Source organism: Dicentrarchus labrax, unplaced genomic scaffold, assembly GCF_905237075.1.
Source record: "Dicentrarchus labrax unplaced genomic scaffold, dlabrax2021, whole genome shotgun sequence".
Taxonomy (NCBI): Eukaryota; Metazoa; Chordata; class Actinopteri; family Moronidae; genus Dicentrarchus; species Dicentrarchus labrax.
Window position 1 is genome coordinate 6,802,050 of NW_026136721.1, and position 13,880 is coordinate 6,815,929.

Consider the following 13,880-nt stretch of genomic DNA (forward strand, 5'->3'; position numbering starts at 1 on the left):
TGATAATGAGGGCTTGGCAAATTTAAAAAAATGCAAAATATGTGAACAAGAACAGAAAGACAATATCATTTAATGTCTATAATGGTTTTTAATTCTCCACAACAAATCAAAGCAACATTTTAAATCAAGTCAGAAACCAAATAAATGTAACACAAAATATATTATGCTCTCTAGAGAAAAGTTATTTACATTTAAATTATATTCTCCCTGCTGATCCAATTTTTTTAAAGATGTTAATGACAATGAAATAATAGCACACAGTAGGATACAATAAAAGCAGCACCTGTACATTGTAATGCAATCCTATACAATGGATAAACAATAAATAATACCTTTCTGAAGCCTATAATTTCATATATGTTTTGTCAGAATAATTTAAGTATCAGTGTTATTGTGTTGGATTGCATTATATTTTAAGGTGGCTGCTCTCAGCTGAGCAATCAGGAGAATGTGCATGTCAAAAAACACTATTTTAAATAAGGTGTTTTCTTTATTTGTGCGTTCGCTGCCTTTAAACACTCAGCAGATTGCGCTCTGCAGGGGTTAACCCAATGCACGTCCCAAGCATGCAGATCATGTCACACATACAAAAACACATTTTAGCTATTTTACATACCATTATGTAATCACTGGATATATCTTACCATTGAACAGTTGTCACATTTTTTCTATTAACACTGTACAGATTTGCCTAGAAGCCATGTTGTGCTCTCAGCCTGCAGCCGTTCAAAGCAATACACAGTGATGTGCTGGCTCTGCATTCAGGTGTAACAGTAAAATAGAGCAGCTTTATTTGTTAGCAACTACAATATTTCTACAACACACTTCTTTTTTCTTATATGAACTCCTTTACTGTAACTCATACATTTTCCTAAGAGTCTAGATTTTTTCAATTTACTTTTGCTCTGTGCCTGCACAGAATCTCAGAAAGGTTTTAGGAGAGGAGACGAGGAGGAACTGTTGTTGCAGTAACCTCCCAGGCTAAAATAGGGATTGGGAAATTACATTTTTATGACAAGCCTTCTAGTTTTCTGTCATTTGATACTGAGGTTACTTTTTGTGACATCAACTTCTCCTCCTTCTCACTTCTGTCCTAAGAAACACTGGGCTGAACAGAGCTGTGATTGGTTAAAATATCCCTAGACTGTGATTTCATATGAAACCATTTCAAGATCAAGAGCAGCAAAGAAGAACCACCAACGGCAAGAACAACAACCTTACCAAACTGACAGGAAAAAAAATGATGCGCCTCTTTATTACTAAATAATATAAACTACAGTTGAGTGCTAGAAGCAAACTTTAAATTAGCTTGAAATAGTGTCAACTTAATAAGTGACATTTATATAAGTTATTTTAAACAACACTAACTTAATTTTGTAAGTTAGAGAAACATTTTTTCACAGTACAAATAAAAATGACAAAATTAAAATTAGTAAAGCTGCTTGATCAATAATGTTTTTTCAACTTACAAAATTTAGTTAAATAACTTATTTGGTTTCATCTTATTTTTTTTAATCTCATTCTTATCTGATGCATATCTGCAATCATAATAGTAAGTTAGATTTATTTTCCACCTTTACAGAAGGAATTACACCAAACTAGTGCAAGTGCAACCCATAAACCTGACCTGAGCTCACATATTTCTGCATCTTCCCCATTTGTTTCAGTTACCAAAATGGACATTTAAAGTTTAACTCAAAAACAGTGAGCTACCTGGATAATCAGTGTTAGAGCATGTTCATTGAACATGCTTATGTTTCTACGGTGAACTGAATTCATACATTTGTCAACTAATGAGCACAAATCTCGCTCATGCGCCGTGCTGTACGACGACCAACATGCCAGCATGGCGGCTAGTGCAATTGGCAATTCAGACGCAGTAAATTGTGCACACGTCAGAACGTTACATTGGCAACAGATTTGAAACGACGCATCGAGTTGAAGCATCTGACCAGTGGGAAATATCTGCGAGTGAATGATGATCACAAGAAATCATTAACAAAAGGTAAGACCACTGGCCAACAGCCGCAAAGTCCCTCAACCCAAACTGAACTAACAGCATTTTGTAAAGGAACTAGTTTATGAAATATTCATATGAACTAGTTCATTTTAATCTGTGTGAACTGAACTATGAGCTAGCGCTTGTGGAGTGTGAACTTGCACAACACTGGTGGTAATATCAGTTGTATATATTGACTCCTGCTGAAAAACTTGAATTCTGTTTTTGTACAGATAAAATGGCTACCAACAAATTAACATACAGACATGAGAGTGTGTATCAATTTAACATTCAGCTATTCTGACTACTCCTTACCCACTGGGGGTTTAATTTGCAATGCTACCTGCAGGTTATTATGTTGCTTGTTGCTTTCATTGTAGTGTGCTGCATTTAGCAAGTAACTATTTCAAGAGTAAAAACTACCAAGTGAAACTCTTATATACACTTTATAATATAGTATATAGTATACAATATTTACTATGTCAAAATATGGAAGCACAGAGGGTTGCTACCATTTTTTGGGCCCCTTTTTGTAACATCACAACTTAAAGTAGCCACTGTTCTACAAAGGTCCACAGGTGACATTGGATAATTGGAGACTCATAAAGTCACTGAATTAGTGATTTCCATAACACAGAAAAATGCAGCTAATATTTGTAACAGTAGCTAACATCTAGTAACCAGAAGCTACAGACCAGATAAGGCTATAGGGGCAAAACCCCTGAGTGTAATGGTGTGTTGGTGCCCAAAAACGAGGCAAATTTTTTCGTGCAATGAGATTACGTACAGTTGTATGCGAAAGTCCACTGTGGCATGAGCAAAATTTTACACTACAATTTATAAAATAAACAAAACACTGCATGAATGTGTTTTCAATGAAGAAATCATCAGAGTGTGTTATTTGTGGGGTGTCAAAGCAAAGACGTGAATAGAGGTTAATTCAAAAAATGTGCATGTATTGCAGGGCTTTTTCTGTGTTGTCAGGGGAAGACTGCCGAGAGCTGCTACTGGCCCACAGACAGCTTTGCAGAAGATAGCCGGGGGCAGATCTGGAGCTTCTGGAGGTATTTGCTTTGTATAATGGGCAAAGGAAGCACCCATTCAGTGTTGGAGTAGATCCGAATCACAGGGCGGATACACAAATGATTTTTCCCTTTCCTATGGGAAAATGAACAAAATTCATTGCATATTTGTGAACCCGTCATATTGTGTGAATGGTGCGCTGTTCCTAAACATACAACGACAGGTCTCTGAGTACCTTTGTATTTGTTTATGAATTCAACTTTCCATTTGTAAGAGGAAGAATATGTATTTCTGTATTTGTTTCAAAAGCTACTCAATCTTGCTGATATAATTGCTCTATTGGCTTGTATTTTTGTTGTTTACAGTGATGGATTTCTTAATGCAATCAAGTTTCAAGCCCATTCAACAATCTAAAAAGTTGAGTTATGCTTTGGAAAATGGCTGGAAATACTGTAGAAGAGCTACCGTATGTGGTTAATAGTAAACAGGATAAAACGTGCAGAAAGACTGGTATGGTCCTTGAATTTTTATGCTCCTTTGTCGCTGGAGGACTGGAGCCTTTCCCAGTATGCAGTTCACTGGTCCATCACATGTACACATATTCTCACTTATGGGAAATTTAGAATGTTTGTGGGGAAAGCAAACCACCATGAACAGGAGAGTAACGTGTAAAACTCCACACAGGATTTAGCAGGGCTGAGAATCATACCCAAAGCCTTTATGCTGTCATTCCATTTTGAAATGATCACATGATGGAATTTAGTGAAAAGTCAAAGAATTTTTTCTTAAAGTGAAGCATGAAGGGTTTGAACTTCCTATTCTGATGCAAACCCTGCCCATATGTGACACTGGGCTATAATCTATGTGTTTTATTTGTTTTAAATAAAAATTAAATTTGTTCAGTGTTCAGTCTCGTCTTGTTTTGTTTTTGCTAGTTGCAAAGAGTTTTCAACCCACTTAACGGTAATTACAAAAAACTGTAAGCTAAATTGATTGTTTCACATCTTAAACAGGTTGTCCGTTTGGTGTGTATCCATTGGCTGCACGCCCATTGGCTTGGCTTTTAGCCGTTCCACTATCTGATTGGTTTAGAGGTGCATTCTCTCTGTCTAATTGGCTGGCAGCCAGCCTATCATGCTCTGCCCTTTCCCTGATCAGGTTTCTACGGTGATAGAACAGATATCCCGGCAACAGGAAGCCAGCCAGGGAGAAGATGAGAAGGCCCAAATTGATCTGTCGTAAGGAGAGATAAGTCAGTGCATATGACAAACCTGTTATAAAACCTGTTCTATGTATTTGCATTCTCCTGTCTTCTTTTTGTGTGTGCATGCACTCCCTACCCAGTAAGGAGCTCCACCGAGGTGTCCCAGCATCAGTATGAAGAGTGGCTGCTGGAGCAAGGCGAAAGCAGCACTGATCATTGACTGCATGCCTGTCAGTGTCCCAAAGTGGTTGGCTGGATATCTAGAGTGGGAGTGGAGATAGAAATAATTAACAATCACCAAAGAATGGCTTGTTCCAATCATTCTCTTAATTCTCAGTCAAAATATACTAAACCTAGCATTATAGGATGATCAAGTACCAATTCCAACCATCCGGAAGTTAGTGGAAACTAGGGATGGAGAGATTCACCATTGAATCGGTGGTCCGAGACAGACGTTTGCGATGCGAGTGCACCGGTAGCTTCAGTGTGCATCGGATACAACTGCCGGCTACATGCAGATAATATGGTAAATGGTAAATGGTAAATGGACCTGTACTTGTATAGCGCCTTTCTAGTTTTCTGACCACTCAAAGCGCTTTTACACTACATGCCACATTCACCCTTTCACACACATTCACACAGTGATGGCAAAGCCCATCGAACAGAAACTAACGCATTCATACACATTCACACACAGATGCTCAGCATCAGGAGCAATTTGGGGTTCAGTATCTTGCTCAAGGATACTTTGACATGTGGCAAGAGGAGCCGGGGATCAAACCAACAACCTTGCGATTAGAAGACAACCCGCTGTGCCTCTGAGCCACAGCTGCCCAGATATTATCACCTTAAAAGTTTTGTTACCAAAAGTGTTGCAAACAGTTGCTTATTTACACATCAGGCATACAGAGAGCAACATTAGCATTAAGTCAGATTTCTGGCCGTCTGATAAAAGTAAGTCCAATATTCACTCCTTTTAGCTCAATTTTGGTCTCCACGACATTGACAGAGAGTCAAATAGACAATATAGCAGGGTATGCTTTAGGGTGTGGCTACCTTGTGATTGACAGGTCATTCTTAGTCTGTCCAGCTCAACACCAAACTCAGATCAAACTGTCAAACTAGGCAGTGCTGACCAAATATGAATCCAGATTCTGTTACTGCGTTGCCTATTTCTCACTTAAAATGTTTTCAGAAAAATATTTTAGTGTACTATTTTAGAGATTGTGTGTGACCAGGAGAGCCACTATTGTTTCCTGCTATGAATGAGTCGAAACTGCGCAGCCAATGAGAGCAGCTCAACTCGCAGTACGTCACCTTCCCTGGCTCCGACAAACTGTCATGGCGACAACCATAACGCCAAACCTGAGGCTTCAAAATGGTACTCCACAAACCAATGGGTGATGTCACCATAGGTTCACATTATGTTCACCAGCTAGCTGCGAACTTTGTCTGTCTGCTGTTTGGTGTTGGGCAGGTAGTTTAAGGGGAGATTATAAAACCTTTTGATTGAAAGCAGTTGCCTGCTAAGCCTGGACACTGGACCAAAACCGTTAAGTTGTTGTAACCAAAAAAATTAGCTGAAAGACACTAAAAAGGTCCACAGGGATGAGGGGAATTACAGAGTCAGGTGATTCTTTATGGATTTCTCACTACAACTCCTTTGCATTACACATAGTAATTTAAGATCCATCATGATGGTAGTGGTGTTACTCACACAGCGGCATAGAGCCCTCCACAGCAGGAGTGGATAAATCCTCTCACTATGGTATGCAGAACAAACGCCAGCACCTAACAGAGAAAGAACATCAGAGAACAGATTGATGAATGTTTACTAAAAGCGTCACTGTGTGTTTATCTGTGTGTGTGTGTGTGTGTGTGTGTGTGTGTGTGTGTGTGTCTGTGTAGGTGTGTGTGTGTGTGTGTGTGTAAATTCATATTCACTGGTACTGTATTACCATGCATGGAAACGCTGATCATTGTATTCTTGTGCAGTATTTTTCTAACCTGTAAGGGCATGTTGTCAATCATGGAAATTATTCCAAAGGTGACCAACAGGACATTAGTGAAGATGAAAGCTCTCATGGCATTGGTCAGTTTCTGGATCTTTCTGTCTCTCTTTGGGGGATCTGATTGGCTGAAGGGGACAAATGTCAAAAGAGGGTTACAACAAATGAGGAGGTGTGGATGTCACAGTATGTCACAGAGTATAAAGCTCTACTGGTATCAAGTCCATCTGTTAATGTAGTCAAGTAAGGGATCTCTTCAAGAGCAGCAACCAATAACTCGTTCACTGTACATATGTAAGTATTCCAAGACACTGAAACTTCTAAAACCCTAACATATACAATAAACACCTCATCATACCTCTTCTCTGTTTGTGTTTTTGCGTTTTCCTCTTCACACTCCTTCATCCTCCAGTCCATGATGTAGCCAATCAGAGGACAGGTCAGTAGACATAGCAGCTGCATTGAACCGAAGATAGATGAGTAGAAACCAACTGGGGATGACATACATAGAGAGAGTGAAGTCCTCAGAAAGGCATGTCATTTCTATCCAAGATGTCCTGAAGATGATCCATATTTGACCAGATATGGTATATGGCAACAAATCTTAGAATATTTATTGCAATTGGTCCGTATTCTCTAGAGAATCCAGAGTAACGACATGACTTTCAGTAATATATGAAGTCAATATAGACTTCATGTGTACACATACAGATATACAATGTAATCTGTATTCTAGAAAAATAGAAAATGCATCAGAAATGGTCCGTATTCTACATACAGTATGTATTGTCAGGGCTTTGAGAAATAATGAGGTCATGAAACCCAAATATTTTGAGTTTAATTTCCCAATATGAAGATCTAAATGTTGTTTCAAACCCTCTCCACCCTGCTAGAAATACATTTTAGATGGAGAAATACTGGACTGTGGTGAAAAAACATTTGGTCTCATAGACTGTTATAAGTCTATGAGTAAATTATAAGCTCCCACATTGCTATTTGAAATAATAATCCTAAACCTTTTCTTCACAAAACTGAACGAAATGCTTAGATATACGTAGGTTTACTGCATTTAAGTTTTTTTTACATTTTTTTTTAACACCCCTTAAAATCAAGAAGGCCTTTTGATCCCTGAGAAGCTTTGGTGACCCCTAGTGGGGTTCAAGACCCCCAGATGGAGAACCAGTGGTCTAAAGGCTCTCTTAAAAACATTTCTACACATTCTCACAAATATTCAACAGCCCACTTTTAACACACACACACATCTTACCTTGTTCCTCAGCCTCCTGCTGCAGCTCTTCTGATACTGAAAGAGAAAACAGCTGCAGGTCAGGAATCACCACAGATGGTTTGACACAATGAAATGTTTGAATGTAGTTCACAACATCAGTTTTGACCCAGCTTCTGTCAATATAAAATGACAATAGTTGCTTCACATATAGTTTGATGACAAAGGAAACCTGCCAGCGTTTGTGCCCAGTGCTCTTGCACTTAAATTGAAAAAAACATTTTATGTTTTCATGTGGGTTATCATTCTTACGGTTAGGGTCGCCATGGGTGACCAGAAACTCCAGCATCTTGTTCATGGCACCCATGAAGAAGATCAGCCTCAGCTGGGTCATTGCCATGGTGATGAGACTCCACAGGAAGATGGGAGAGCACATAGAATGACAGAGCGGCACTGAGCCTAAAGATGGAGAGAAAGAAATTCCCAGAATACACTTTATAAAAAAAGTTTTGCTTTTATTTTTCATGGTGTTTTTTTTACAGTGTGCCTAACCCGTGAAGGCCTGGAGCTGGTGTTACATTATTACCGTCTAACACTTTAGAGGTTAATGGAGGTTTTAATAATGTCCATTAAAGCAGTATCCTAATTTACTGCATACTGCATACTGCAGTTATTCACGACCAGTCGAACGTGGAACCACTTCGAGACACTCCCAGAGACAGTGTGAGACAGATGGATGAGACTAATGGAAGCATGACACATGATGAGTGACACCTTCAGTTGAAGCCTCGAGGAGTTTCACACTGCACTAAAAGAACCAGTTTCACAGGGAAAAAAAAACTATAGTAGGGACAATAGAAGAATTAATCCAAATGTAATCAGATGCTGCAAAGTTAAAATGTCTATTCATGTTGACAAAAGTCCCAGTGCTCACAGTAGTCTGCAGTTCTATTGGTATTTTTACTGCTGGTAGAAGCTTCTAGAATCAGTTTCCAGTTGTTGTTAGTACACAGTTGACAGCTGTACACATATGGTAAATGCCTGCATTCATATATTCCCTAAGGGCTTTACAAGGTGCCTCTCATTCACCCATTCACACACACACACACACACACACACACACACACACACACACACACACACACACACACACACACACAAACACACATTGCACATTGCATGATCATCAGGAGCAATTTCAGGTTCAGTGTCTTGATCAAGAACAACTCGACATGGGTTGGACAGGGCTTGAATGGAACTTTTTCCCCTAATGTTCCACAATTCACCCTTCCTATGATACATTTCTCTACGGTCCCAGACATTCTATCTTGGTTTCCCATGTGCTATATTTATTGTCCCTGGTGCTGTACATTGACAGGAGGAGTTGGGGATCAAAGCATCAACCATGTGAATAGTGGATAACCTGCTCTACCTCATGAGATCTCCATCTCCAAAGATCCATATTTGTTTCATACAAACATAATAAATAATGTTCCTTACCCTGGGTTGTGCTCTGGCAGTCTGTCTGCTTGAGTTCTGGCTGCTTGGCTCCCATTGTGTCCTCCACGATGGTCATGTGGGTGACATACCTGTCCCCAGTCATCTTGTCCTCTGTCACAACCCCACTCAGCTTCACCTTTTTACTGCAGAGTACAGACAGACATTGAATGTATAATAAGACATCTAAAATAAATCCAGGCCTTACCCAATGGTAATACAGACATCATCATCTCAAACACTGCAGTGTTGGAGGAACATGGTCAGTAAATTTAATGTCAGTTTTGATATTTGGAAAAAATATTGTCTGGTGGTGCCAGAGGAAAGGTCAGAGTGTCTCCAAAATCACAAGCATATATCCTTAGGTGAATATTCATTCCAACTTTCATGGCAACCTAGCCAGCATTTGTTTAGTTATCTCACTTGGTCCTGACACTTTTTGAAAGTCCAGCAGATGTCTCCTGTGTATTTGTTGAATGCAATCGACTATTCAACTAAGGAGTAATACAGTAATTACATTTTATATTAGGTATTAATGATATGTTATAATAAATTGCTATGCATCATCATCAGCAATTTTCTTTGGATTTAAATCAATTGATTTATATTATTATCGAGGCAGACGACCACCCACCTAGAGCCGAAGGATCTGTCCTAGGTTTCTGCCTTTTAACAGGCAGTGTTTCCTTGCCCTTGTCGCCAAGTGCTTGCTCATGGTGGTACTGTTGGGTCTCTGTAAATAATGTTATAAAGAGTTCGGTCTAGACCTGCTCTATTTGAAAAGTGTCCTGAGATAACTTCTGTTATGAATTGGCGCTATACAAATAAAATTGAATTGAATTGAAATGAATTGAATTAGAATGTATGTCAGTTTTTGTAAAGAAAAATGTGAGTTAACATTTATATAAATACATATATAGTTTTTTAATGATGAAAACTCAATTGCATGCGGTTCACCCGTGTGGTGGACGTGATTTTATCATGCCTAAACAGTTAACACACTCTAAAAACAACCCTGAATGAGGTTGTCATTATTCATGCATGAAGCGCTGGATGGCAGACAACAACACAGTGTCTAGCATGAGTTGGGACTTGCAAGATTGTTCTTAATCTTTATCCAATAATGAGCATTTCACACATTCTGTGTGTAGAAAAAGCTTTCCCAATATCATGAGTGTTTTGTAGTTTTAATAATAATGTTATGGTCAAAGTCATTACGGGATTTTCCAGGGAGGATGACTGTGTGTACTGATTTGAGTGCACTGACGTGTATCTGATGTCCTCGGGCGCAGGGAAGGATTCAGCGGGCCAGTTTAGGAAGCAGTTGAGGAAGACCATGCAGGCCATCCCGGACCAAACCCACATGATGACACGGAACGACACGCCAAGGTCGTAAATCAGCTGAAGAGGAGTGGTGAGACAGGGAGGAAGACGGGTAAGGAGAGGGAGACACAAAGAGACAGATAGAGATGAATAAAAGAGATGACATGTTAAAAAGTCTATCAGCATGTTCCTCTTTAGTTCCCATTTCCCACATATTTCTTACCGTTTCACATTCCTCTCAGCTTTCAGCAATTACACAATGTTAAAACAGTTCATATCACTGTGCTCAGATAACAGGAGCACATCTAGGACAACCAACAGAGGTGACGATACAGCACAGATCTAGTGAATTTGACACATTTTTAGAGCTCTGTACCATGATATACAAGAGGGTGCTGCAGCTTCACTGATTATAAATTCAAGATGAAATCATAAAATCCAGCCCAATCATGTGCTCATCACGCAGGAATGCAAACACTTTAGTGTTGTAAAATCTTGCCGTCATTGTTGCTATTAGTGACCATGTACTGTACGTGATTGTATGTTTCTTACAACGCTCATTTCTTAACAGAGATATTATTTCAGATGCTGTTACCAGGACTACAGATATATAGATCAGCTCATAGCTTACTCTGCTGCAGCTAAGTATCTGTGTACTGTCCCTGACAAATACATAAATAAATTAATATAACATGTATTTTCTTTATGTTATTAAAGCAACATTTTTTGCTGTTGGACTAGTCAATAATATTAGCGGCTTGCTATGTTTTGAGTTATTACACTTGCTTGTTGTTTGGCTGTGTTAGCAAAGTTTTTGATTATAAGTAATGTAATCAATGTACAGCTGCCCATATTTACCACAGTAGGATTGCAACTGGGGATGCCAAATTCCACCAAATACCAAATCTTACATAATGCTGCTTTAAGTATAGAACTATGATAAAATAAAAACAGAACAGAAAATCTTGCGGATTGAATATTTAATGTCAAAACTGTATAAGCAAGTTAATTTCAACAATCTCAAACAAGTAGTTTCTTTGTGCTGATTATGATGTGTGAACACTAAATCTGTGCTTTGCCAGCAGTTAGCAGCAGCAAGTTGATTTGTACATACATGCATGTGTGTGTGTGTCTGTGAGCACCTTGACACCAGGGAAGGTGACGGCTGACGAAGCGTAGGAGCCAATCATCAGGGAAAGGATGGTTGATCGGACATTCCCAAACATGTTAGGCAGCTGGATGAAAGAGAGAGAGTATGAGTATATAAATGAACCATGCAACCGTCCTTATCAGGCAGCAGTAAAACAAGACTAGCTAGTATGTGGCTGTGTGTGTGTACGATCAATGTGCTCCTGAGGATGTAAGTCAGGACTTTGTGTGTCTGTTCATTTTGAAAGAGAAAGGGCCAATGGGGAAAATCCAACAACTGCTGCGGTCCAGCAAGCCCAGCACCGTGTAAAAACAAATGCTAAATGTTCAAATCAGCTATGTTTTGGTCCAATGAGCTTTGACCTATTTCAGGTATTTATATTAGGATTAAAAAAAAGCCGTTATCAGTGAGTCAAATGCACTTTAAATAATCAGCCAGCAGGTGACGCTACTGCGTTCTTATAAACAAAAGCTTTTCATCTGAGGGGTGGAAGTTAAGCTGACACACACACAACACACACACACACACACACACACACACACACACACACACACACACACACACACACACACACACACGACCAACAAAAACAACATGGCACAACAGCCACATGTGTAGTCTGTATTTTCAGCTCGAACTCTAAAAGTATGTGCTCTTACTGCCGATACTCTTTCTCTCTCCTTCTCACATACACACAAATACACACACACACACACACACAAGCACACACAAATAGCCCCTGTGTTACCCATCCTTTTGTCATGACAACTTGTGTGTAGGTGTGAGCATGTGAACGTTCTCTGACCATGCAGATGGTAAGTTTTGGTGTGTGTGTGAGTGTGAGTGTGCGCGCAGACTCTAACTATAGACTCAGCCGGAGCACTACCAATGACACAGCGCACTGCACGTGGCTCTGCTCACACTGCAGGCCTTCATGCTCAGTTCAAACTTACTCAATCAGATATATTTGGATTGGCTGTTCATTTATATTTTAGAATGTAACCAAAATCCCAGTATATACCAGTATGAACTGAGAACACACACACGGAAAAAAGTGTCTGCAGGGCAGATATAGATAAATATTTCTGGGGTGTCCAGAGGGTGGCATGGAGACTTTAAGAGTAGGCAGAAACATATGCTGATTTAATCACAAACAATCACATATATCAATTTTGGAAAATCCCCCAAATGAAGATTTGAACTCATAAACATTATTATGGCACCTTAGTAAAGCACTGAATAGAAATAACTATAGGTGTTATTACAAATCAATACATTGTTTAATTTCCAAATCTTTCGAAATTTATTTTTCGAAATACATGTCTTTATTCATTGAAGTTAAGGCAATCACCCTAGTCTAAACTGAGAAATTAAGCTAAATAAATGGTTAAATATACCAGCATTTGACACCAGAGCTGGGGTGGTCAGGCATTTTTAAGGGTGGCAGCTGCTACCCCTCTAGATCCACCCTGCCTAGCAGCTCTGATATTGATATATATAATATCATTACAACCTACAGACATGTTGGATAATAAACAATACAGGATTAACACAAATGAATGAACAGCAGACTGATCTGCTTGTTACATCACATTTTGTCCTGATGGTGGCACCAAATACTTAATTTTTTCCCAAGGTAAAATCATTGAAATGTTTACCTGTCACATGCTAAAACATGGCATAACATAGCACAAGTAGGAAAAGTCCACAAAGGTACACGGTAACATGTAGCTAGTGTTAGCTAACTTATACACATGGTTACTGCTGGAGCACACCTGAACAACCCAAAGTTGCCCTTTATTCTTCAAGTGAGGAAATAGAATATCAGAATCAGAATCAGAATCAGAAATACTTTAATAATCCCCGTGGGGAAATTACTTATTTTCGCCGTTCACAAAATCCTCTTGAAATTCCTATTCTTTTTTTCAAAGCTTCAGTGTGTGAACTTTAAGGAGGATCTATTGGCAGAAAAAAGAAATATAAAATTCATAGGTATGTTTTCATTAGTGAACAATCACCTGAATATAGGAATCATTGTGTTTTTGTTAATTAAAATGAGCTGTTTTTAACAACTGATGCAGCAGATTGCCTTCCATGGAGTCCACCATGTTGAACCGCCATGTTTCTACAGTAACCCAGAAGGGACAAACCAAACACTGGCTGTAGTTAGTTTTGCATTTTTTGCTTAAGTGAAAAAAAGTAGCTTGAGTCATTAAAATAAACCGGAATTAAATCACCAATAATTAAAATCCTGCACTTAAAACCACTTAGTTAAAGTGTCCTTGAGCAAGATACTGAACCCCAAGTTGCTCCCGATGCTGGGCATCGGTGTGTGAGTGTGTATGAATGAGTTAGTTTCTGTTCGATGGGCTTTGCCATCACTGAGTGAATGTGTGTGAAAGGGTGAATGTGGCACGTAGTGTAAAAGCGATTTGAGTGGTTGGAAGACT

General features: G+C 39.1%; 1 protein-coding gene across 1 annotated transcript in view; it reads right to left on the reverse strand.

Annotated features, from left to right (window-relative positions):
* Positions 1 to 68: 68 nt before the first annotated feature.
* slc43a1b (solute carrier family 43 member 1b) overlaps positions 69 to 13,880 on the reverse strand; it is a 27,752-nt gene continuing 13,940 nt past the window's right edge. The window contains exons 6-15 of the mRNA XM_051386410.1: positions 11,423 to 11,515; positions 10,225 to 10,358; positions 8,961 to 9,103; positions 7,773 to 7,919; positions 7,503 to 7,538; positions 6,594 to 6,726; positions 6,234 to 6,363; positions 5,944 to 6,017; positions 4,363 to 4,486; positions 69 to 4,255 (exon numbers count right to left, since the gene is read on the reverse strand). Of these exons, the coding sequence (XP_051242370.1) occupies positions 4,028 to 4,255; positions 4,363 to 4,486; positions 5,944 to 6,017; positions 6,234 to 6,363; positions 6,594 to 6,726; positions 7,503 to 7,538; positions 7,773 to 7,919; positions 8,961 to 9,103; positions 10,225 to 10,358; positions 11,423 to 11,515 (1,242 nt within the window). The 3' untranslated portion in view covers positions 69 to 4,027. The remainder of the gene's footprint in view (positions 4,256 to 4,362; positions 4,487 to 5,943; positions 6,018 to 6,233; positions 6,364 to 6,593; positions 6,727 to 7,502; positions 7,539 to 7,772; positions 7,920 to 8,960; positions 9,104 to 10,224; positions 10,359 to 11,422; positions 11,516 to 13,880) is intronic.